The sequence below is a fragment of the Mya arenaria genome, chromosome 10, assembly GCF_026914265.1.
Source record: "Mya arenaria isolate MELC-2E11 chromosome 10, ASM2691426v1".
NCBI classification, from domain to species: domain Eukaryota; kingdom Metazoa; phylum Mollusca; class Bivalvia; order Myida; family Myidae; genus Mya; species Mya arenaria.
The window spans coordinates 46,660,583-46,688,077 of record NC_069131.1 but is presented as its reverse complement, the minus strand read 5'-3'; the positions used below and the strand labels follow the sequence as shown (position 1 = coordinate 46,688,077).

The window sequence follows — 27,495 nt, the reverse complement described above, 5'->3', positions numbered from 1 at the left end:
CCGGAAGTCGAAGATCTCCCGTTCTTAGAAAATACCGTTTTAGAATATCCAGAAAGTTATGATAATTATCCGACAACCCCGCTTCCGTTTGTTCCAAACGACGAGGAACCGTAAGTGGCGCCGGTGTTCACGCGTCGTGGGCGCCTGGTGAAGCCCAGAGACGTTTATTCACCGTAACAGGGTGTGTTTCGATGTCTATTAACCTTAACTTACTTTAAGGTGTTCGCCGGGTCCCTTCACCACTGTTATATACTAAGTAGTATATTGTTGTTTATAAATTCTATAAGCATAGATAAGTCAACATAATTGATTTGTATTTTATAGATGCTTCATAACAGATTATACTTATATTTGATTTATAAGCTTTATTATCATATCTTAATGGCTGAATTGGTGAATACGTGAGCCTAACCAAATTAAAATAATCAAAAAATTGATTACATAGGCTAACATTCCAAAGCTATTGTTATTTTTTATATTGTACACGTACATTTCATTTTAGAAATGGGTGACGTGATCTATCTAGATGATAGTGACGATCTACAAGAGTTAAATGATTACAGATTTCCAACTGCCAGAATGTGTTGTCCGGTTAGGAAATGCAAGAACTTGAAATTCTTTAAGCATGTTAGTGATATGCAGAGGCATTTTAAGAAGTTTTATACTTCAATGACAATTGAATACAAATGCACAAGATGTGAGTATACTACCAAAGTGGTGGGAAGAATGAGGAAACATTTAAAAGTGCATGGTGTCACTTCTACAAACAGTTATTATTCACGGCTTGTCCGTAATGAAAGATATATAGACACTGAGGGAGTAATACCCCCTACCATCCCAGCCCCTTCTGTTTCACTTTCCTCAAAACAATTTACAAAGATTGTTAGGGAAGCGAAGAAACTTAAACGGAGGGAAATTCACTTAATGTCAGATAAGGCATTTGAGGACAAGTTTGAAATCGCAAAAACTTGTGAATCCATGGATTATGGGGTAAAATACAACGTTAACGTTAACAAAAAACAAAACGTTCGGCGAACTAACCACGTTATTATTTATTTCAAAGATTATGGGCTGACGTTATTTATGTCTTACTCCCAACATGTTTGCTTTAACTAACCTCGTTTTGAAAAACGAGATATTACGTTCTTAACTGTTTCCTTAACAACATTTATAGATACTCATTCAGTCTTGAAATATCGTATAAACTTAAATATTCTGGTTCTATAACCTGGACTTAAAAGTAAAATGACTAAACAGTTGTGTTTAACCGGACTTAAGATTACTTAAAGAAGGCGTTAATTGAAAATAACGGATTCGGTATTTACGTCATTAACAAATGTTAGACACTTATTTCAATAATGACAATATCCTTCTTCTGCATTTAGTGCATTCACCTTTATAAAAAGTATTAACCATTAAGTTTATTCATTTCAGGGTTCCTGAAGTCATATAGATTGTATTGCATTTCAGATATGTTACAAGAAAGACCATTGATGCAAAGCATCAAAGGGCGCCGTTTAATAGTTTATGCACTTGTTATATGTTGAAAAACAAGGAAGGTCAAGGCCAACAAGCATATTATGGTGCATTAAACCGCATCTATGAAATTCTCAAAATATTTGTAGTATTCTGCATGACAACATAGGCAAAAGCATTGAAATTGAAGATTTTCAAGTTGAACATTTCATTAGGGGTGGGGTACATTAATGAACACGACAGAATTAGGGTGCTTGTGCACTATACTTTTTGTCATTGCCACATACCCATATACCAAGTTTTATTTCAATACCATAAGTAGTTTTAAAGTAATGCTCTGGTCAAGAAAAAGCGGCAAAGGGCAATAATTATGTAATTAGCTTAAAAACAGCTATAGTCATTGTGCACTGCACTTCCTCTCGTTGTGCTAAATACCATTGAATGATGTTTAATAAAACATAAATTCCAAAAAAAGTTAGTTTTCTAGTTATGCTCCGGACAGGAAAAGATATAAAGGGAATAACTCTTGCAATACGCTGAAATAGAGTTATTGTTCATGTACACTGCAGTTCTAATCATATAGGGGGAGGGGGCAACGTCACCATGCTGGAATGACAACTTGTAGGGAAGAATAAGTAATATGAAATAACAATTTAACAATTTGTGTAGTACTTTAATAAACATTATCATTTCGTCCGAAAGTTGCAAACATAAATAGAACATAATTATTGCACTGTAAAGTTGCAAACATAAATAGAACATAATTATTTAACTGTTATATAAAAAGTGAACATTGTTTACTAGATGAAATACATTTATAACATAACATGCCTTGTTTTTAGCTGTTTAATAATACTAAAATGTAATGTAAAATTGCATAAAAATCTAGTCAATGGAGTTATTATATTAACTTCTTCATTTACATAGTAAACAAGAGTTGAAAATGGATGTTTTTAGTTGATAATAACACAAAAACAGTATGTGTCTTATTGGGCAATGGCATTTTTTTCAAATATGATAAAAATAACGCATTCAAACTGAATATGTATCAGATTATGTATGAAAAAAATAATACTGTTTCTATTTTTCACAAAGGTTTTGAAATACAACAATGCACATATAAGCATAAATAGGCCAAATATGCAAAAAAAAAAAAAAGTAAACAATGTGTGAAAGTGATACTGAACACTTAAAACAATTTCTTTGTGCATTAAATGAATATATACCAGAAAAGCAATACTAAATCAAGTCCAAAATGTATAATAACATGAAGAACACCCCTTAATGAATATCTTCATAACAAATCAGAGTACATGTAAACAATAATCATTTATATCATTAGTATCAAATGTGTCTAGTTTAAAGTGTGTTTTCATTTGCATTAAATTACATTGTAATATATACCAGAAAAGCAATTATAAAAATCCTTAAATGTATAAGAAACTGAAGACAATAAAGAATAACACCCATTTATGAATATCTCCAAAACAAATCAGAGGTCACTTATATATATATAAAACAATAATCATTCGTATAATTAGTATCAAATGTGTCTAGTTTGTGTGTGTCTGTTCATTATCTTTAAATGAGCATCTTTAAAGTGAAACTCTTATTTAAAATCAATACATATAATTGTATTTATAACACACATCAAATTGAATGAAAAAAACAATAACTACTTACTAAATAATGCATTTACTGAAATATCGTCACCCTGTTTATAATAGCAGAAAGCATGACAAATATTAAATGATTGGTGATTGCTAAAAGATTTACTGTGGTCTACTATAGTATCACAAGGCAGAAATACCATGTTTTATGTTCATTCTTATTAATTAGCAAATTGAACTCAATATCCTTCATTAGAAACATTGTTGTTGACATCTATCAACCCATTTTGAAAAATGAAAACAATAATATTAATTATCATAAGTCTTATTTGGGAGTAAGAGTGCATCTTTAAAAATAGTGTGTGTGTTTTTTCACTTAAATATGTAACAATTCAATTTGACAAATGAGACAAAAGTTAGGAAATAGAAGTAGAAATTGTACATAATACAAAACAACAACAAAAATTGACAAAGCTCAATATAACAGGAAATCTATATGAAAACACAAATCCTAAAGGCCATAATTATTTAAACTGAATAAAGGTATAAGTAATACACACTTTTATAAAGCTTTTACCGACAACATAGTTATTATCATGGTACACAATGGGACTTTTATCCAAATTTTGAAGATTTTTTACTGTGAATTAAAAATATTTTGTCTATATTTGATTTTTTTCACATTATCAGAGATTATGAAATAAACACAACAGTTTCTGGTAAAATAAACTTCAGTTAACAGAAAAATAAAATTCAACCGAACATATTATTGATACACATGGAAAAAAATCATTTTGATTGATCTTGTGAGTCTTCGGAACAGAGCAGTATTTCGATGTTTGAAAATATATAGCAGTTTTATAAATTCATAAAAAATAGTTAATAACAAGACAACCTGCTGAAATCATTTCAAATCTTTTCTATGATGTCTAATGAACAATTTAAAAGACGATTTATGATAGTTTACCGTTCAGTTTTGAAGAAAATATACATAATGTCATGTAACTATACATTTTTATAACTAATAAAATGCTTAAAAATCAACCTTTTTCTTGTAAAAAGCTTAATTGGACTTATTCATAAAATGTAATCATTCAAATAAAAGAATTTTACTTGTGATACTAACTCAGAATTCAGATATAAAAACAATGAATGTACTTTTAAATTAAAATATGTAAAGAAACAAGAACACTAAGTAGGCGGTAATGCCCCTTCAAAAATGTCAGAGTGAAAGTTCTCAACTAATGTCTTTCTAATATTATAACATGTAAACAGTCTCTGTTGGTAATCGATGTCTATTTGTTTTATTTAGTCAATGGTATTCTAACATTTAGAATTTTTCACAATAATTCTTCACTCTTCAACATTTGAAGTTTGGTTTGTTTCCATGCGTTTGTACTTGTAGTGTGTGCACGGATGAAAATTACTCAATGCTGAGTCAATGCTGATTTGGTTTTCATGCCCCTTCAGGTTCTTTACCCATCTAGAATGTTTAGTGCTGTAAAAGAAAAAAAAGTACTTTCTAACTAATTTGTATAGATAATAATACTGCCATACATATATACAAAATAAAATATAAACAGTTTAATATTTCTCAACATTATTTAAAAACAACAACAATAAGCTGATACATACATGTATATAATATAAAGAAAATTACTAAATTTATCAATAAAATTCATCATCACCACCACCATCACCACCACTACCACCACTGGATTATTGAAAACAGTGAGTTTATAAAACAACAAACACCAACTCAAATATGTTTTATATGAAATACTCACATCATCTCTATCAGATGTGACTGGCTTGTGGATAGACATGGATGTCAAATCTGTCTCAATGATCCAACAAAGTATTTAATGCAGGCTGGATGTTCTGTAACAGATAGTTACAGTTCCAAGTTTGTGCTGCAGTTTAATAAGGGGAACAACTCTGTATTGACTGTCGCTTCGTTCGTGCCATGATTTACTCTGCTTGTTCTGTATTTGGGAGCTCTTTCTTGAGGAGGTAAATTTGTCGTCCATATTTACCGCGTGAAGAAAACATGCAAACAAAATTGTTTTGATCTTTGGCTTTTTACTTGGTCATTTGTGGCCCATAGGGTAGGTTTTGTCCATCACATAATACCTTTTGATATATATATATATTAAGCACCTTTTACGGTTTTGCGATAATACCATGCATTTCTTTGTATTTTGCGAGTCGAACCACTTTGTAAGTAGTTTTCGTGAAACCTGTTTGCAAGCTACTTTTGCAGTTTTTGGCACGTACCTTCTTGATGTATAGCTTAAGTAAGCTCTGTTACTCACCCTTGTCTCATATTTTGATTATTGTTTGTTATTTGTTTAGGAAATTGCTTATGTGAAATGTTGTGTTAACTGAATCTTGAACATTGGTTTGGTTCTATTTTCAGTTATTCACGATCGAACGAATGAGTAGAATAAAAGATAGCTGCCGCACTCTAGTTGTTTCTCGTGCCACAGTACAGTGAATAACCTATTAACAGCAAGATGGCCAGTAAAGACACAGAGGACCCTGGGGCGACCTTGAAGAAAGACGCCTGATACGGCTCACGGAGAAAGCATTAGATAATTTCACAGAGAAAGTGGAACGATACAAAAGCCAGCTGTCAGCAGAACGGCATACAGTTGACAATATCATTGCAAAGGTAGATACAAATTGTGAAAATAGAGACCTATTGAAGGACATACATTCCACATTATGTTTGAGCTACGCTCAGTACAAACTGATGGTTAGAGACTATGTGACATTTCTGGAACAATCACGTTCGTACGAAGGTCAGAGACTTATTAGTGAATATAATGAGATAGACAGTCAGTATAATAGACATGTCGAGAAAGTGCTAAAGGACATTGAACATGCAAAGACAATGTTAGAAGCTGAGGTCAAGTCAGTGAGATCAAATAGATCAAATACCTCAAACGCATCAAAGGCAATGATAAAGGCAGAAGGAGCGAAGAGACGTGTTGCTTATGCAGAGAAAGAGTTACTGTTAAGAAAGAAGGAAGCAGCACTTAGAGAGCAGGAGGCCATGGCCGCAGCTAAGATAGAGAGGGAGATGTCGGAGATTCAGGCAGAATTGAATACGTTGAAGGAACAAAGGGCCTGTGAAGAAGAAGAGACTGAAACAAATCTGGGGTCTATAAGTGTCCATGAAATCGCTGAGGTTCGACCCGAGGAAAGAACGAGAATCTATGTCGAAAGTGTTGCTGGGTCAGTGTCTCACCGTGAGTCCGATGAACAAATCCCGTCGCTTGCAACCGAACTGTCAAAATTTCTGATAAAGAAAGACCTACTGTTTAATAGACTGTATACCTTTAATGATGCTGCAGACAAATACGTGATGTGGAAAGAGGGCTTCAGCAATGTAGTGAGTGAGTTGAATGTCACATGTGTAGAGGAACTAGATTTATTAGTGAAGTGGCTTGGCCCTCAATCAAAGAAACATGCTATCAGCATCAAAACGGCCTATATAAGCGACCCTCAGCAAGCCCTTGTTAAGGTCTGGAAGAGACTTGACGAGCGATATGGTGCTCCGGAAGTTATTGAAATGACCCTTAATCGTAAACTGTCAGAGTTCCCGAGAATCACAACTAAAGATCAGCACAAATTATATGATCTCAGTGACCTTTTGGCGGAGATACAGGCTACCAAGCAGAGCCCCACGTATAGTTCTGTGTTGGCGTACTTCGACTCATCTACAGGCGTTAACCCCATTGTCCAGAAGCTGCCATACCACATTCAGTCAAAATGGACACATAGAGCAATCAAGTACATGAAGAGAAATGACGTTGTGTATCCACCATTCTCAGAGTTTGCAATGTTTGTTTGTGACATGAGTTCAATGTTGAACAATCCAAGCTTTGTTTACGAGCAAAACACACAAAAAGACAATATTGGGAAAAAGGTCAAGAACTCGAGAGATAGTGTCAACGAAGGACAAAGAATCCGAAGTTATAAAACAGAAGTGGCAGTGGCACCTACTGACATGAATACTTGCAGTTACCACAATGTGGTTGGCCACAACCTAAATGGATGTAGGTCTTTCATCAACAAGCCCTTTGGAGTCAGAAAAAAGTACTTTAGAGACAATAAATTATGTTTCAATTGTGGGTTGTCAACCAATCACAGGGCAAATTCATGCCAGGAACGAGTGATATGCACTGTGTGTAACTTAAACAGCCATCCAACAGCCCTACATGCGCATGGCGGGGAGGCTCGTTCAGCCGACAGTGGGAGTGGCGACATTCGCTCTGCATGCACAAAGATCTGTGGTCGCAACATCTCCATGGGAAAATCATGTGCTAAGGTAGTTCTAGTGACAGTACATAGCATAAACAATCCAGTCAAAAAGAAAAAGATGTATGCCCTCATAGACGACCAAAGCAATAGGTCGCTAGCTCGGCCCGAGTTCTTCAACTTATTTGAAGAAGGATACACTGAAGTGCCATACAGGTTGTCATCGTGTGCTGGCGTCACAAACACGACAGGTCGTAGGGCTGACTCTGATATGTTTGTCATCAGTAGTTTTGATGGTTCATCCTCACTGAATCTGCCATCCCTGACTGAATGCAATCAGATCCCAGATATGAGAGATGAGATCCCAACGCCAGACAGCGCACTTTACCATTCACATCTAGAAGACATTTCGGCTCATATACCCGAAGTCGATCCATCAGCAGAGATTTTGCTTCTATTGGGGAGGGACTTGCCAGAGGCCCACCACGTACTTGAACAGAGGACTGGTCCGAGAGGTTCACCGTATGCACAGAAGTTAAGTCTAGGCTGGGTTGTGATTGGCGAGACATGTCTAGGCAAGGTTCACCAGCCGACTATCACTGTGAAGAAGACATTCGTACACGTAGACGGGAGAAGTTCTGTGTTTCCAGAGTGCCAAAATAAGCTGATAGTCAAAGACGTTGGTAGACATTTGAATGACAACTTGGACAGCGATGAGGAATCACAAGTATTCCTAGTGACTGATAGAGATGAGAAAATAGGCACGTCTATTGAAGATAAGGAATTTCTAGGAATCATGGACAGTGGGTTCAAGAAAAACAGTAAAGGCAGTTGGACTGCACCTTTGCCATTCAAATCTTCTAGACCAAGGTTGCCAAACAATAGGAACATGGTGCTGAACAGAATGAACCGCTTGGTTGACAATTTGAGAAAGAATGAAACAAAGCAACGTCATTTTATGCAGTTTATGCAGGGAATGATAGACAATGGCCATGCTGAAGTAGCAGCTCCAGTAATGTCGGACACTGAATGCTGGTATCTACCTATATTTGGTATATACCACCCTAAGAAAGTTGATCAGATTCGAGTGGTCTTTGACTCTTCAGCCACATATATGGGTCTATCACTGAACAGAGTGCTAATGACTGGACCAGACTTACATAATAGCTTGCTTGGTGTCCTTATGAGATTTAGAAGAGAGCCCGTTGCAGTTTCTGCCGACATCCAACAGATGTTCTACCAATTCCAGGTTGAAGAGAAGGACCGTAACTACCTGAGGTTTTTTTGGTTCAAGGACAACAACCCTGAGTTGCCACTAGTAGAATACAGAATGTGTGTGCACGTGTTCGGGAACAGCCCGTCTCCTGCAATAGCTACTTACGGGCTTCACAAGAGTGTACTGATGGTGGAAGACACATACGGGTCAGATGTGGCTAATTTTGTACTACAAGATTTCTACGTTGATGACGGTCTTGTTTCACTGCAGACTCCACAAGAGGCGATAGACTTGATGAAACGGACTCAACAGGCACTGGATACTGGTGGAAAGTTGAAGCTACACAAGATATCATCAAACAGCAGAGAGGTCATGAAGGCTTTCCCGAAAGAAGATCTGGCGAAAGATCTAAAAGATCTAGACTTGGGACATGAGAATCTCCCTGTACAGAGAAGTCTTGGAATGAACTGGAACCTAGATTCTGATTATTTCACGTTCACAATTTCTGAAGAAATCAAGCCATGCACAAGACGCGGTATTTTGTCTACACTGAACAGTCTTTTTGACCCTCTGGGATTTATCTCCCCTGTCGTAGTCCATGGACGGATCATCATGAGGGACCTGATGTCGAAATCTCCAGACTGGGATGAGCCATTGCCAGTCGACACTAGGGATCAATGGGTAAAATGGTGCGAATCATTAAAACATCTTGAGGACTTGAAAGTCCCACGAACTTACCTTGAAGGGTCACTTAGTGCTACAGTTGACCAACAGATTCACATATTTTCAGACGCATCCGAGAAAGCAATAGCTGCTGTCGCCTACCTTAAGACAATAGATGCAAATGGAGACACGAGTGTTGGCTTCATCATAGGAAAATCTAAGGTTTCACCCAAACACGGACATACAATTCCAAGGTTAGAGTTGTGTGCAGCGGTATTAGCTGTAGAATTAGCGGACATCATTTGTGAACACTTACACATGCCAGTTGGACAAATGAGATTTTACACAGACAGTAGAGTGGTACTCGGATACCTCCATAACCGTGTGAGACGGTTCTATGTGTACGTAGAAAACCGTGTCAGTAGAATTCTAAAACTCTCGAGACCTGATCAGTGGTGTTTTGTGCCTACTAAAGAAAACCCGGCGGACCTGGGTACGAGACCCACACCGGCAGAAACTCTTCAAGACAGCATTTGGCTTTGCGGACCAAGTTTTCTTCTCACCGAGACACGCGACACAGAAGACATGTACCAGCTTCACTCTCCAGCAGACGACCCAGAGATACGTCCAGTCATACAGTGCATAAAAACAAATATTGTGTCTAAGACATATCTAAACACAAGAGGCTTTGAAACTTTCTCTCAGTGGAGTAGATTGGTGAATGCACTGGTGGTCTTGAAAAGATTTGTGCGACGTGTTTATAGGAAGCTACATGGCGCCAGTGACTCCATTGACAATGAGCACGTTGAAAATCATGAGCTGAAAACATTTGCCGAGAAAATTGTGATTCAGTCAGTCCAGAGAGAGGTGTATTTCAAAGAAATTGACTCTATACAGAATAACAGTCGAATACCAAAAGACAGTTCAATTGTAAGCTTAAATCCAGTTATAGACGAAGAAGGGACGTTAAGGTTCGGAGGGCGTCTTCGAAATTCAGATTTGGAAGTTGTCGAAAAGTATCCCATTATCCTTCCGGGTAAACACCATACTTCTAGATTGGTAGTACAACATTACCATGAGAGGGTCAAACACCAGGGTCGACACTTTACAGAAGGTGCCATTAGAGAAGAAGGGTTCTGGATAACAGGAGCCAAGCGGCTTGTTATGTCTGTCATCCATCATTGTGTGAAATGCCAACGACTTCGTGGAGGATTGGGATGTCAGAAGATGGCTGATCTGCCAACAGATCGTTTGAGGCCAGGTCCTCCTTTCACGTCAGTTGGGCTTGACTGTTTCGGTCCATGGCATGTCGTGAGCAGACGTACGAGGGGCGGTCAAGCTGCAAACAAACGTTGGGCTGTTCTGTTTACCTGCCTTACATCAAGAGCAGTCCATATCGAGGTAATTGAGGAATTGAGCAGTTCTTCTTTCATCAATGCTTTACGTAGATTCACCAGTATCCGTGGCAAGGTCAAGGTATATCGTTCAGACAACGGGACCAACTTCATGGGAGCGTTAGACGTTTTGGGCGTCAACGTCAATGACAGTGTTAGAAGATATATGGACCAGGAAGGTGCAGTGTGGATTTTGAATCCTCCTCATTCATCACACCGTGGAGGCGTATGGGAACGAATAATCGGCGTCACGCGAAGAATTCTTGATTCGATGTTGTTGGATCTACCTGGAAACAGCCTTACACATGAGGTTTTAACTACGTTCTTGGCGGAAGTGAGTGCCATTATTAATTCAAGACCATTAGTGCCAGTGTGTGCAGATTCTTCTTGCCCTACTCCATTAAATCCAGCACTGATCCTTACACAAAAAAGTGAGTGTATTGTGGACGTAGTTATAACAACTGATATTAAAGACATGTATCGGGCACAGTGGAAGCGGGTTCAAATCCTGGCAGAACAGTTCTGGAAGCGGTGGAGGTCTGAGTTCCTTCAAACATTGCAAGTGCGCAGAAAATGGACAGCAGAGCAGAGAGATCTTCAGTGTGGTGATGTAGTGTTGTTGAGAGACAAGCAAGAACACAGAAATTATTGGCCTATGGGTCTAGTGGTGCGGGCAGAACCCAGTAACGATGGACTTGTCAGGACTGCGGAAGTGCGGACTGTTGGCAAAAATGGGAAACCGACTACATATGTACGCCCAGTTAATGAGATGGTGCTGCTTGTTCAATCTTAGAGACTAGGAGACTGGTGATCCATGGCTACACCTACAACATATACTTGTATAGTGTTGTGTTCATTTAGAAATGACAAACGTTACCATCATGATATTATCATTTACTAGTCTATTTGATCATTTACATGCATTATGCAGCATATGGTGTCATATTACCTTTAATATTACATAAAGGAACATGGTTAAGCCTTTTTAACAAAGATTGTGTGGAACTAAGTAATGTGTTGATTACATTATTTGTATTGTTGCATTTGTTTTTAGATACATACATTTTGCATACTGAAGTATGTATTGTTACAATCAAGCAAGGTTGTTGAACTTGATGGTTAATTTGTGTAATAACATATTTGTGAATTGTTTTTGGAATACTTAAATTTTGGGTTAAACAATTAAGAGTAGTAAATTGTTTATCTTTGATAGCAGTCGTGACCGACTTAATTAAGAAATTTATTGTTGAGTAAGAGCTGAGTAATTCGTAATCAGTTTTATTTCGCGTGTAATCATTTTTGTTGTTCGCATTGAAATATTCATTTATTTGGTTTAATTAAAACCAGGCGGGGAGTGTTCTGTAACAAATAGTTACAGTTCCAAGTTTGTGCTGCAGTTTAATAAGGGGAACAACTCTGTATTGACTGTCGCTTCGTTCGTGCCATGATTTACTCTGCTTGTTCTGTATTTGGGAGCTCTTTCTTGAGGAGGTAAATTTGTCGTCCATATTTACCGCGTGAAGAAAACATGCAAACAAAATTGTTTTGATCTTTGGCTTTTTACTTGGTCATTTGTGGCCCATAGGGTAGGTTTTGTCCATCACATAATACCTTTTGATATATATATATTAAGCACCTTTTACGGTTTTGCGATAATACCATGCATTTCTTTGTATTTTGCGAGTCGAACCACTTTGTAAGTAGTTTTCGTGAAACCTGTTTGCAAGCTACTTTTGCAGTTTTTGGCACGTACCTTCTTGATGTATAGCTTAAGTAAGCTCTGTTACTCACCCTTGTCTCATATTTTGATTATTGTTTGTTATTTGTTTAGGAAATTGCTTATGTGAAATGTTGTGTTAACTGAATCTTGAACATTGGTTTGGTTCTATTTTCAGTTATTCACGATCGAACGAATGAGTAGAATAAAAGATAGCTGCCGCACTCTAGTTGTTTCTCGTGCCACAGTACACTGGAATTCTTCATATAATAGTAATATTCAGTCCTTTTCCTGCCTGAAAGAAATTAGACTTCTGATTATCAACCAACAGAAACTACAACCGTAAAATACAAATGCACATGTATTAATTATACATTCTGCACTAATATCCGTTTTAGCCAAGAGTAAGGGTTGGTAGGCACAAATGTGTAGTTGTTGTGCATTTGGTTGATAATGATTCACAACAGTATGACGTTCAACGAGACCTACACCAAGCAAATGAATGTCGCTTGTGTCCAAGCTGTTGTGGCTTCCAGCCCGAAACCATGTTCATCTTTTAATACAGGTTTATTTTGAAAATATGCAGTTTGTAAACAAATAATGGGTATTTTTAAGTCTAATATTTTTCTAAGATAAAACAATCAAATAAAAGATTACATACTCATATCATATACATAAATGATGTACATAAGTGTATTTAAAAATATGTAACATGTACACAATGCACCAGTCAATTGTAACCACGGCCCCCCCAGGTCTGGGGATATGCCGGGGAAAGCCGGGGAAATGGGCTGTGTTTTTACCTTTCAGGTGGCCTCGCAGTGCCGGGTGAATGCGGTGGTTTTGTCTTTGAGCAAAATATAGCAGGGAATATGCCTTACCTAGGCTCCCTGAGGTACGGGGCATATGGCGAGGATTTGACCATCAGTTCGTCCCCGCAGGACGAGGATTTTACCCGGGGTTGGGTGGACAGAAAGTCAAAGTCCCAGCTATTCCTCGGACCTGGGGGGGGGGGGGGGGGGCGGCCGTGGTTACAATTGACTGGTGCATTATAAGTAGATGTAAAGTATGTAACATGTATATTTATAGAACATGTAGAAATATTAAAATGCTGTCTTAATATTTAGCAAATAAAAATGATTTAAGAATTCCAAAGTTATTAAAAAACAAATATTTTTGAACACATAAACTTACACAACTACTCAAGGATACTTACATGAATAGCCCTTTGATACGAATATCCCAGTTCCATGCTGATTGTTGACATTAGTTTTTTCGACAAAAAATCTTCTCTTACGCGTATAATTCACTTATAATCCATGTTTTACTGTAATGACTCAAATTGTTAGATATATCGTAATCAACTGTCAGTGTGCACTTTTAGTGTTTACTTATTTTAAACGTATATTCATGACAAAACTTCACCGAATTTCCAACTATAAATCGACGATGTAGAAATTCCATTATTGACCTATGAATAGCGGGGAAATACCTTCTGGTTCTAAAAACAGCAACATCCGGATATGTATAGTGTTCTAAAAATAAAACAACTCGGGGGCAATCGTAATAAAATTTTACTAATGTCACCTTCAACATATTAACAAATAAAGTTAGGTGAACATTTAATTCCAATATCGATTAAATTAAAGAAAACAGCTTACCTCATGGTTTATTAATGCAGTAAACATAACAAAACAACATAAAACATAATTATTCCCATTCACATAATTACCGGTCCACACATTTTACATTTCATTCGGAACTCCTCCGAATATTTACATTTCCGGCACATGATATTACAGTTAACCAATCGGAAAACGTAAACGAAACGGGAACAGTTATTAAACTTATTTGTCGTTCTTCCGATATAATGTTTTGAAGATAAATTGAAGACAATCTATTCAACCATAAATAGCATTTTTAACACCCATGCAATCGCCATCCATTTGCATTTTTAATCATAATAAAATAACAGTAAAACCCAACTGTCAATCAACTTAAAAACCGCTCCTACCACTAACTAAAATAAATTCCCATTCCATAATAGGCGCGCACTCCAGTGCGGCGCCAATAAACTTATAATCAAGCCATAGTATATTGTTGAAAGCACAACTTATACCATTACAGTTTTAATGTTAATTTGGATAAGTTTCATTCTTCATTAACATGTTAAATATTTCGATAATATGTTGATAATACGTCTGAATCTGTCATAAATGAAGTTATTTAATGATTATCTACCGAATGTTAATTTCATACAATTTTGATCATGGTAATTATTGTCTGTGATTTTTTTCTTGAAATATACCATGATTAATAGAATTTGTCGTGTATCTATTTGATTATTTGAAAATATGTACATATAATTGTAATACATGATAACATACCATGTACATGTTGTTTCTTAAATGCTCTCGCTTCAGACATCAAAGAAGAAGAATCTCATTGTACCCAAAATGGACCTTGTAATCTCGATTTCTGTATTTACATTTTAATTTCATTCTATGATTTATACATGTAACATGCCATGAAATGTTTATAAATAAACTATGATATATATCATTATACATGTATAATGTCATGAATAATTGATGGGCATAATGTATAGAATCATAGTTATTGCAGATATCAAATGAATTTTATGATTTACCATGCTCTGGTGTTTTAGAACAGTTAGTCTTAATACTGTTTGTTATATTATGTACGTTTACATTGAATTATTAGGTCGTATATTAAATCAAGTGTATTCCACACTTAGCACTTTTAGAACGTATTCTTGTCAGAATTAGTTTTGATTTTACGATGTTACAGATGCGTTTTGGAAAAGGTAGCAGGTTATATTTTTATATGAGTAACATATTATACTTAAGGTGCCAATGATAAGTTTAGTATTAAATAAAAAAAATATAAGAGAATGTTTGATAAAGAACCGGTATTGCCCTTAATGATTGATTGGTTAATTCATTCATTTATTTATTGATTTATGATGTTTTTCTTGATTGATCGATTGATTCATTTATTGACATATGACGTCACTATTGATAAATTGTTCATTTGTTGTTGACTAACGCTAGTTTGCTTGAACGTTTCATTTATAATGAAAAGGAACTTTGATTAAGCTTTTTTTGTTTTGTTGTAGATATTATAAAAAAAAGTTTATGAATAAACTTTTCGAGTAAGGTAGGGGGAATGTAAAGGGGAGCAAATCTTGCTAGTTTATTAATTGAAACATACCTGTTATATTTAAACATAAGAGTAATGGTTTATTTTTAGTATCAAGGTTATTGACTTTATTATTTAATTTCTCAAATAAATCACTTCTAAGGTTATTATTGTTCTTTTTATGCACATACAAGTTAAGGTATTATCTTTATTTCTTAAGTATATAGAAGAACATTGTTTAACTTGATATTGAATTTATTAATTAAACCTTTTAAAATGTACTTGACCATTGTACTGGACATAGCATATGTGTGTGGTTTGTTTGTTTGCATATATAGAGAGTGGAATATTTCAACTCTTTTGTTATTATCCTTCGGTAGTAGTTCCTAGGTTTTTTTTATGGTGAATGGGACTCATTGGCGTTCACCACTTTTAGAAATAAGTTCAGAAATATGATTAGTTTGTAATAAAATAAATAGTAAAAACTTGGATTGTGTTGTTTCGATAAAGAGAACTAAATACAGTTATTAAATCTGTCTTTGACAGATTAATTTATTAGGGGCCTCTACACGTCGTCCTTTGGCGAACTGAAGACAAAATAGGGGGAGCACCCAAAAATCAGCCTTTGCTGGTACGTGGTGATCCATTTGGATATAATCAAAATCATTTCAATCAACTATTAAATATATATGAAACTTGGTGAAGGAAACATGCAGTCTAAGTGAATTTTTCCTTCCTCGAAGCCCCGGCGTTGACCCTGAGTCGAACCGAGGGTGGTCGTAACCGGCCCGTGCGCCAACCACTCGAACAAAACGGTTACAAATAATAATAATAATAATAATAATAATAATAATAATAATAATAAAAATAATAAGAAAGTCGAAATCGATCTTACCTCAACTTGTGAGTACCGTAGGCCCAGTCTCAAAAGAATGAAGTTAAATGTACAATGCGGTTAGGCTTTGTGACAAAACGGAAATCGACGCTTGCATTTTGTGTCATCTATTACAGTGTTTTGCACAATATTTTACCAAATGTTGAAGTCAGATGTGAATTCACTTGCGGGTAAGAGCACCCTGTACCTTATTATTTTATTTATTCATTTTCATATTTCAACTGTGCATGTTAAAATGCAGGCAAGGTAAGCAGGTACGGAAAACATTTTCTGTTATATAACAGTAAATTACATGTTTTTATTCAAGCTTGTAATATGCAGCCGACATTTTTACACAGAATTTTAAAGGAGAATCTTCTCAAGTTTCAGTGTTGATTCTCAGAGTTAAATCCCCGAAGAATGTGATCTTTATTCTTTATACAACTGAATGATCAGCTGCTTTCACAGTTTCAACAGTTACCAAACGGCCTTGAGTGTACCACAGTTTCAACAGTTACCAAACAGTCTTGAGTGTACCACAGTTTCAACAGTTACCAAACAGCCTTGAGTGTACCACATTTTCAACAGTTACCAAACAGTCTTGAGTTGACCACATTTTCAACAGTTAGTCTTGAGTGTACCACAGTTTCAACAGTTACCAAACAGCCTTGAATGGACCACAGTTTCAACAGTAAACCAAACAGCCTTAAATGGGCCACAGTTTCAACAGTTAACAACCAGCCTTGAATGGGCCACAGTTTCAACAGTTACCAAGCAGTCTTGAGTGTACCACAGTTTCAACAGTTAACAAACAGCCTTGAATGGGCCACAGTTTCAACAGTTAACAACCAGCCTTGAATGGGCCACAGTTTCAACAGTTAACAAACAGCTTTGAATGGGCCACAGTTTCGACAGTTTCTAAACTGCCTTGAGTGGACAGTTTCATCAAATACCAAACAGCTTTAAATGGACCACAGTTAAAACAGTTACCAAATAGCCATAAATGAACTAACGCGTTTACAGTTTCCATCATGCCTTGAGAGAAATGCATTATCAACAGTTTCTGGGCAGTTCCAACAGTTTCTAATCTGCATTTAGTTGATCGAACCTTTAACAATTTGAAAACTGCTGTAAGCTTTCCTTGAGAAATACTAAATATCAGAATGTCATATCATGTTATAATTTAAACTACAGCTGCCACAAAGAAATATATTTAAGTTATATTATTATCCAATTTAGAGAAAATAAATAAATATTTAATGTAATCATTTTGAATTATTTGAACAAAAATGAATATAGATTTTACAAAAATAAATCGCTTTTTACCTTTATAAAATCCTGAAACACGAGACTTGCGAAAATGTGCGGCTAAAATCTTCCAGTCCTCAGTTGTCCGCGAGTGGGATGGAAGGACGAAATAAACCAACAGCATCGAAGCGAACCAAACAATTTGTTTCAAAAATACATTACCCATGGCGAAAAGCATGCAATTGTGAAGCGCTTGCTTCCCCGAGCACACTATCAGGGTATTATATTAGAAATGTTTGGTGTTTGTACCACGCTTTATCTTCATATTACAAATACTATATGAAAAGCATACTGTACATAACGTGTGTAAGGGTTGAGAAAAGTTGGAAGTCGTTAACGTAAGTGTTAAATAAACATCAAACTTATCGTGTATGAGAATTCTATTAACATCCATGTATAAAATATTTTTAACGTAAATTCATTCATAGTGCCTAAGCTTTTGTAAAATAAAATTAAAAACTGTATCATGATTGCTTTATTTGCAAGCAAACACAAAAAAAGGTGCTGAACATAATTTTTACCCATGTGCCTAAATAAAAAGTAAGATGTTATTAGATTTAATACGCAAAATATCAAGCAAAAAGGGCGTGTTTTTTTAAGTTTCAATAAGTGATGAATGTTTTCAGTGATCAGGCATCATGGGGCATGCTGACCAAACTTAAACATATTGTTTCGTTTCCCTTAATAATGTTAATTTGTCTTCTTTTCGAATACATTCGCCCCGAATTTAAAAAAAAAAACGTATTCAGTTTGTTGTCTCGGCAAATGGATAAGGCTGAGACTCCCGCTTGTGTACGCGGTATTCAGCGGCCTTTTAAAAAGAATTTGGCAAAGGTTTCTTTGAAAATATTTTCTGAAACCGCAAAGCCAAGACTTTTGATTATTTGTATGTAGCCTCATGAAGTGGCCGTGTACCAATATTGTTCTAATGATATCCCCCGGGCCGGGGTGGCCCAGGATTTCCATATACTTACATGTATACATTTTTTATTCTATCTGGAAACGCATGGCCTAGACTTTTGATATTTGGTATGTTGCCCTTTGTAGTGGTTCTTCACCAAAATTGTTCAAACATTGACCCTGGGGGCAAAGCTGGCCCCGCCCCGGATTTATGCTTTCTAGACTTATAACGTAAAATCTTTCTTGACATAGCAAGATTCAGACCCTCGATTTGATATATAGCCAACCAATGATCTCTCTAGCGACCAATGACTTCATCAGCAACCAATGACTTCCTCAGCAACCAATGACTTCCTCAGCAACCAATGACTTCCCCAGAAACCAATGAATTCCTCAGCAACCAATGACTTCCTCAGCAACCAATAAATTCCTCAGCAACCAATGACATCCTCAGCAACCAATGACTTGCTTAACAATCAATTATTTCCTTAGCAACCAAGAAGAAGTTAAGTCGGACAGAGTGTCAGTATCGAGACAATATTTTAAAAAAGCGACTACTGCAAGATGACCAATTGACATGGCATGACATTGACATGTGCCGTGCGATCAAGGCGTCACAAAACAAAAGTACAATTTCTTCAAAAATCCCAGCTGACATAGGATGAACACGACATAAGCAAGGCCAATCCAAAAAAGTCTGCTCAGCGACAGAAACAAAGCGCTCGTGAAAATTGCAAATACTGTGGAAAATTATGCCACCCGGTTATTGGCAAAGATTGATAAAAATGTGGTTAATTTAATCATTTCGCTGCATGATGTTTGATCAGCTTCTTAATGAGGTTTGAAGCACCATCTGAGAGATACAGATGGTTGAACGCTCTATTTGGTATTTTCCAGCGTCTGAATATTCTGCAATTTCTTAAGCAGAACCTTACAAAAGTGAAAGAAATCAAAACTTTCGCCGATATCGTTATCTACGGAAAAGGTGACACAAACGAATAAGCTGTACGCAACCATGACCGCAATCTGAAACAATTACTTGAACGCTGCGCTAAAAACCCTTAAGCTGAACAAAAAATAGATTCAACTGCATCAAAAGCAAATGTCTTTTGTAGGACATTTACTGACTGATAAAGGTGTTCTTACCTTTCAAAAATTAAAGCTGTATTTAATAAGCCGAAACCTACTGAGAGAAAATGTGTGCAAAGACTACTAGGTGTTGTAAACTAATTAAGCAAATTTCTAAATAAATTTCTGAGTATTAGTGCGTACCACTTAGGCAATGTTTCCGCAAAGATAACATGTTTCATTGGACATTATAAAGCGTTTTTACCAAACATGCGGTATGTATGTAGGTATGGGTCAATATTACGCAACTATATACGACACGAAACCTGACACAAGCGTTTATTATCGCAATCTAAACACAACTCTGCATAATTATACAAAGACATTCTCGCAGTCCTGTTTTCTCCTGAGAAACTTCTCCAGTATACTAATGGCAGAAACGTTTGGTAGAAAGTGACCACACGCCAATTGAAATCATCTGTCAGCCATTGGTAAGAGCACCGAAACGACAGAATGCTACTGAATTTGCAGATGTGTGACTATAAGATATGCTAATAGAAAGACAATGACCTGTACATGTCAGCCATATCTAAGCAAAGGTGATGCAACAAAGCTCGACAAAGTGTTGCTAACGGTTATAAAACAGAAATTGAAGGTCACATATGTGCGATATTTTTGGCAGTGTCCTAAGAGAGACAACTGTGAATTCATGACCAACGCTTGATGAAAGTCAGTGAACAAACACGCAATGGATGGGGGAACTCGCCATAAGAAGCTAAGCCCTATTTCTCAATTTGGAGCGAGCTGTCTATGCAAGATGGTATTCTGTTCCGTGTGAAAATATAATACAGAACATATGAAGGATTAATACGGTATTTTATGTTTGTGAAAACAAAAAGATTCTAAATATAAATGTATTGTTGTTAAGATCACGTAACAGTTAGAAGATAATCTAGCAAGTTTGAGGACTTCAAATGTGTAAAACACGATACAGCACAAAAAATGAATTCAACAGACGGTACATGCTGGATTTAAATGATAGTGTAGGCTGACCCAGTACCTTTTGTTACTAGTGATCACTGGACACCTGCTGGTCAACAGTCAGCACGTGCTCCGTCGATGTCACGTGCATATGACGACTCATGCAATGGTAGTCATGGCGACTCCGAGCTTCATGAGTACAGGGTTATTGCTAAACTCTACAATGAGCTACCCAAATACTAGCAAATGTTTGTCACACATCTAGTAAGACATTTCTCTTGGAGTGAATTTGATCGTGATGGGATACAAACGGAATAAATTAAACATTTAAAATTCAGAAAGAATTTAGGAGCAAACAAGCGCAAGTGTAAGAGTGAATTACTGTTATTAAAAGACGCTTTATCTTCTTTACAAGCAAATGTGCTTGCAATGAATCCGATCCAAATGCCATGAGCAGGTTAATCGTGTGAGAACTACGGTGATGATATTAAGGAGCTAGTCTTTGAATGCATGAATGACACAGAACAGTTTTCATGGGGTGTGAAAATCTCTGTTAGAGACCTTACTTGTTCACTCGTCTGGTTCAACGAATCACGGAAATCGAAGACAGGCTAAGATTATTACTTATTAGTGTTTCTTAGAGGATATGAATGTCTTAGCATTGAAAAAAACGGATATATGTGTCAAGAAAAAAGCGGCGAAAGTGTTTCCTTGTTGCAAGAAACAAGCAGTGACAGGCAAATGCCCAGCGAGAAGAGACCGTTTACCGGAAGTGATTCAAAAGGTAGAGCCGACACTGGTAACCAGGCATACAACTCGGCCGGGCGAGGGACATTGGGCAGCGTCATACCGACAGTGGTAACCAGGCATACGACTCGGCCGGGAAAAAGGAAATTATGCAGCTTCATACCGACAGTGGTAACCAGGCATACAACTCGGCCGGGCGAGGGACATTGGGCAGCGTCATACCGACACTGGTAACCAGGCATACAACTCGGCCGGGCGAGGGCCATTGGGCAGCGTCATACCGACACTGTTAACCAGGCATACGACTCGGCCGGGCGAGGGACAATGGGCAGCGTCATACCAACAGTGGTAACCAGGCATACGACTCGGCCAGGCATACAACTCAGCCGGGCGATGGACATTGGGCAGCTTCATACCCACAGTGGTAACCAGGTATACGATTCGGCCAGGCATACGACTCGGCCGGGCGAGGGACATTTGGCAGCTTCATACCGACACTGGTACCCAGGCATACAAACCGGTCGGGCGAGGGACATTGGGCAGCGTCATACCGACACTGGTAACAAGGCATACAACTCGGCCGGGCGAGGGACATTTGGCAGCGTCATACCGACACTTGTAACCAGGCATACAACTCGGCCGGGCGAGGGACATTGGGCAGCGTCATACCGACACTGGTAACCAGGAATACAACTCGGCCGGGCGAGGGACATTGGGCAGCGTCATACCGACACTGTTAACCAGGCATACGACTCGGCCGGGCGAGGGACAATGGGCAGCGTCATACCAACAGTGGTAACCAGGCATACGACTCGGCCAGGCATACAACTCAGCCGGGCGATGGACATTGGGCAGCTTCATACCCACAGTGGTAACCAGGCATACGATTCGACCAGGCATACGACTCGGCCGGGCGAGGGACATTTGGCAGCGTCATACCGACACTTGTAACCAGGCATACAACTCGGCCGGGCGAGGGACATTGGGCAGCATCATACCTACAGTGGTAACCAGGCATACGACTCGGCCGGGCGAGGGACATTGGGCAGCATCATACCCACAGTGGTAACCAGGCATACAACTCGGCCGGGCGAGGGACATTGGGCAGCTTCATACCCACAGTGGTAACCAGGCATACAATTCGGCCGGGCGAGGGACATTGGGCAGCATCATACCGACAGTGGTAACCAGGCATACAACTCGGCCGGGCGAGGGACATTGGGCAGCATCATACCGACAGTGGTAACCAGGCATACTACTCGGCCGGGCGAGGGACATTGGGCAGCATCATACCGACAGTGGTAACCAGACATGCAACTCAGCCGGGCGAGGGACATTGGGCAGCGTCATACCGACACTGGTAACCAGGCATGCAACTCGGCCGGGCGAGGGACATTTGGCAGCGTCATACCGACACTTGTAACCAGGCATACAACTCGGCCGGGCGAGGGACATAGGGCAGCGTCATACCGACACTGGTAACAAGGCATACAACTCGGCCGGGCGAGGGACATTTGGCAGCGTCATACCGACACTTGTAACCAGGCATACGACTCGGCCGGGCGAGGGACATAGGGCAGCGTCATACCGACACTGGTAACCAGGCATACGACTCGGCCGGGCGAGGGACATTGGGTAGCGTCATACCGACACTGGCAACCAGGCATACGACTCGGCCGGGCGAGGGACATTGGGCAGCTTCATACCGACAGTGGTAACCAGTCATAAGCCTCGGCCAGGCATTTAACTCGGTCGGGCGAGGGACATTGGGCAGCGTCATGCTGACACCGGTAACCAGGCATGCAACTCAGCCGGGCGAGGGACATTGGGCAGCGTCATACCGACACTGTTAACCGGGCATACAACTCGGCCGGGCGAGGGACATTGGACAACTTCATACCGACAGTGGTAACCAGGCATACGACTCGGCCAAGCATACAACTCGGCCGGGCGAGGGACATTGGACAGCTTCATACCCACAGTGGTAACCAGGCATACGACTCGGCCAGGCATACAACTCAGTCGGGCGAGGGACATTGGGCAGCTTTTCACTAGGGATGACAACGAGTACTCGAGTACCAAACCAGTACTCGAGTACTCGGAAACAAAAATAAAAAATCTATAAAAATCACCAAATACACGATTTACAGACAAAATATCAGATCTGGTTAGTTGCCAATAGGACAATTTACGGTCCCTCTAATCCCCGCTGTGTACAAAATTGACCTCAATCAATTAGTTGACAGTTGTTGTTATAGTTGCAAACTGTCAACAAAGGACCCCTATTTCAAATTAGCACTGATGTCAAGTTTTGATAGCGGTACTTTCACCTACACAATTCTATTGTATACCAATTAGAGACCTTCCACCAAACAATGGACGCTAACGAGCGAAAGAGTATCGACCGTTACGAGAATTGATTTCTTAATGGGCGTATTTTAACTATTTTTGCAATGATTATCACAATTGATTGGTTGATATTTTAAATCAAGAATTATGAATATTAATGAGGTAAACAACAATTACACAGTACGAAAAACTATCATTTAAAAAAAAAAAATAGTAGAGTAAACAACTCAACAACTGAACTTCGTATAGAATTTCGTTCACTATTTTTATGTATGCTATTAATTTTCGTTCACTGTAATTCTGATTGTTGTTCATTTCTGCAGTGCATCCTACGCACAAAGGCTGTCAGACTTTTCAACCCCAAGACTTTTCAACCCCTTTGTCATTTGTGAAATCAAAGACTTTTCAACCCCTTTGTCATTTTAACCCCAAAAAGTGCTAAGACTTTTCAACCCCCCCCCTAAATCAAAGACTTTTCAACCCCTAAAAAACGAAGACTTTTCAACCCCTTAACTTCACACCTTTCTTAATCTTATAATAATACCAGTAACCACAAAAACGAACAATTAATTGTTTAATTTATTTTCAAAATCAAGCATATATTAAGAATAAAAATAAAACAAACAGGTCTAATAGAATATATAATTAATATATATATATACAATATGATATATACAAAATATATACAAAATATAAAAAAATCCATTCTTGTAATACGAAACTTTATTACATATTTGCACTTAATATCTTAAAACTCCTGTTCTTTTTTGGTCACAGACTATCCATAAATCTCCCCAATCTCCCTGAGGAAGTCCTCGCACAAGATGTCATGGGCATCATACTTCTCCCAAAGCTCATCTATGCGCATATCCATATCGGAGTACACCTCCCGCCTATTTCTCCCTATACCCTCTCCCACCAGCTGGGCCTGTAGCGGTACCAGCTTTGCCTCCTTAAGTAGTAGTCCCAGCAAGACGTAGAACTGCAGTTGTCCCCTCCCCGCTCGTGCATTCATGCGTCGGTGCCAACCTAAATAAAAAATATAAATTTTAAAGAAATGTTTTAATGAAATATGCATTGGGTGTTTTAATAAATAGTGTTAATGATACAAATAAGAGTTGAACAGGTTAAGTTATGTTTATATTCAGAGCTCACCTTCAGTATCGTTGTTTGTCCTAACATTTTTTCGGTAAACAGACCACTCGTCAGGTGACCACATTGAATTTTCTAACCACTGATCGGTCACATAATGGAACAGCTCCCGGAGCTGCTCAGAACTGCCATCCGAGCGGTCCTTTAGCTTCTGAAAAGCCCGTGGGATATCACCAGGAGGCAGGAAAGGAAGGGCCAGGAGCTTCCTTACATGCTGATGCACACCTTCCCGTCGCTCATAGGTTGCCTGCAAGCCGACTGCCTGGACTCGTCGCTGGATCGCTTGTGCCCAATGAAACCCACAGCCATGAAGTTTGGACCGGGGAAACACCTCTCGCAAAGCCTGCCACAAACCTGATGAGAAATATATAATGCATGTATGAAATATTATTTATTTATTTTACTTATTCTATGGTTATATATCATAATGTACTGTGTTGACATGATGAATTATATTCTCGGTTTTTATTTAGTAATTTACCTGCTTCGAAGTCCATAGTGAATGCTTCTACAACTGGCGCGACATCCATGAGTTCAACGATTTTCCTCAGCACCTGTAAAATAGAAGAGAATGTTATAAGGCAACGTACAATCAGTGACATATAAATGACATTGTAATAAACTACGTTTGTATCTTCTTACAGCTTCATAATCGTTCTTTCTCCTACGTGACATTAACACGCATAAAAGGGGGACCTGCTTTGTGGTGGCACCTTGTCGAAGAAAAGCATGGACGGACCACAACTGTGTAAATGGTTTGTTGACCACACGAAATGTTCCGTCCAGGTACCATGTACACTCTGAAGTAAACGTATCTGGTCGGCCGTTGCAAACATCATGTGGCGCTCGTCCCCAACACGAACATCTCCCACAAGGAACTTCTCACCAAGGTAGTCGGCGTCAAACTGAAAGAGGGTGAATAAAGTTTGCAACAAAGTATATTACTTTATATTACTATATTTAAAGTAGAAATACTGCAACAAAAAACGTTCTATTTGGATAAATACGCGTCTTACTCAACGAGTTTTTAACGGTAGGAATGATATTTTAAGCTTCTCTTTGTAATGCATACGGAAAGTTTGCATGTCAGTCTGTTTTAACTTGTTTTAGGGGGGAAAAATCCGTTGTTTTTCAACCTCCCGGTTCTTTCGTAATGGCGAATTTCAGCTTCTGGTCGGTGCATTTTGTTTGAATATGCCGTAAAGGTCAATCTTACTAGCATAAAAGTTATATTTTTCTTGTAGATGGGAATCTTACCTTATCAGAACAGTAAAAAAATATTAGATTATCTCAATTATTTTAGGAACTACGCTCTATTGATTAGGTCCGTTTGGAATTGATGATTTTTTGCACATGTTTACCTTATATTTATTTATATATTATACTAATTTACTTTCATAAAAAATTGTGGAATATTTTTTTAAATGACACATATTCACTATCTTGACCGACATAAATAAATAATTAAAAAAAAATAATAAAATATGAAATAAGTATGTATTACTGTATTCAGGCAATGTGACGAGCACCTGTGTCGACAGTGGTAACCAGTATACAACTCGGCCGGGCGAGGAAAATTGAGCAGCGTCATACCGACAGTGGTAACCAGGCATACAACTCGGCCGGGCGAGGGACATTGGACAACTTCATACCGACAGTGGTAACCTGTAATACGACTCACCAAGCATACAACTCGGCCGGGCGAGGGACATTGGGCAGCTTCATACCCACAGTGGTAACCAGGCATACAATTCGGCCGGGCAATCGACTCGGCCGGGCGAGGGACATTGGGCAGCTTCATACCCACAGTGGTAACCAGGCATACAATTCGGCCAGTCATACGACTCGGCCGGGCGAGGGACATTGGGCAGCGTCATACCGACAGTGGTAACCAGGCATACAACTCGGCCGGGCGAGGGACATTGGGCAGCTTCATACCGACAGTGGTAACCAGGCATACGACTCGGCAAGGCATAGAACTCAGCCGGGCGAGCGACATTGGGCAGCTTCATACCGACAGTGGTAACCAGACATACGACTGGGCTGGGCATACAACTCAGCCGGGCGAGGGACATTGAGCAGCGTCATACCGACACTGGTAACCAGGCATACAACTCGGTCGGGCGAGGGATATTGGGCAGCGTCATACCGGCAATGGTAGCCAGGCATACGACTCGGCCGGGCGAGGGACATTGGGCAGCATCATACCGACAGTGGTAACCAGGCATACAACTCGGCCGGGCGAGGGACATTGGGCAGCGTCATACCGACACTGGTAACCAGGCATGCAACTCAGCCGGGCGAAGGATATTGGGCAGCGTCACACCGACATTGGTAACCAGGCATACGACTCTGCCAGGCATTTAACTCGGTCGGGCGCGGGACATTGGGCAGCGTCATACCGACAGTGGTAACCAGGCATACGACTCGGCCGGGCGAGGGACATTGGGCAGCTTCATACCGACAGTGGTAAACAGGCATACGACTCGGCCAGGCATACAACTCAGCCGGGCGAAGGACATTGAGCAGCGTCATACCGACACTGGTAACCAGGCATACAACTCGGCCGGGCGAGGGACATTGGGCAGCGTCATACCGACACTGGTAACCAG

General features: G+C 38.9%; 2 protein-coding genes across 2 annotated transcripts; one reads left to right on the top strand and one right to left on the bottom strand.

The window, feature by feature from the left end:
- The first annotated feature begins 5,841 nt into the window (after nucleotides 1–5,841).
- LOC128204746 (uncharacterized) lies at nucleotides 5,842–11,418 on the top strand. The gene has a single exon (XM_052906151.1). It carries the CDS (start codon nucleotides 5,842–5,844, stop codon nucleotides 11,416–11,418), a length of 5,577 nt encoding a protein of 1,858 aa, XP_052762111.1.
- Nucleotides 11,419–24,509: 13,091 nt separating this feature from the next.
- Nucleotides 24,510–26,958, bottom strand: LOC128204745 (uncharacterized). Its single transcript, XM_052906150.1, has 4 exons — nucleotides 26,633–26,958; nucleotides 25,526–25,748; nucleotides 25,365–25,437; nucleotides 24,510–24,760 (listed from the first exon to the last, which is right to left on the bottom strand). The coding sequence occupies exons 1-4, from the start codon at nucleotides 26,956–26,958 to the stop codon at nucleotides 24,510–24,512; spliced, it is 873 nt and encodes a 290-aa protein (XP_052762110.1).
- Between the last annotated feature and the right edge of the window lie 537 nt (nucleotides 26,959–27,495).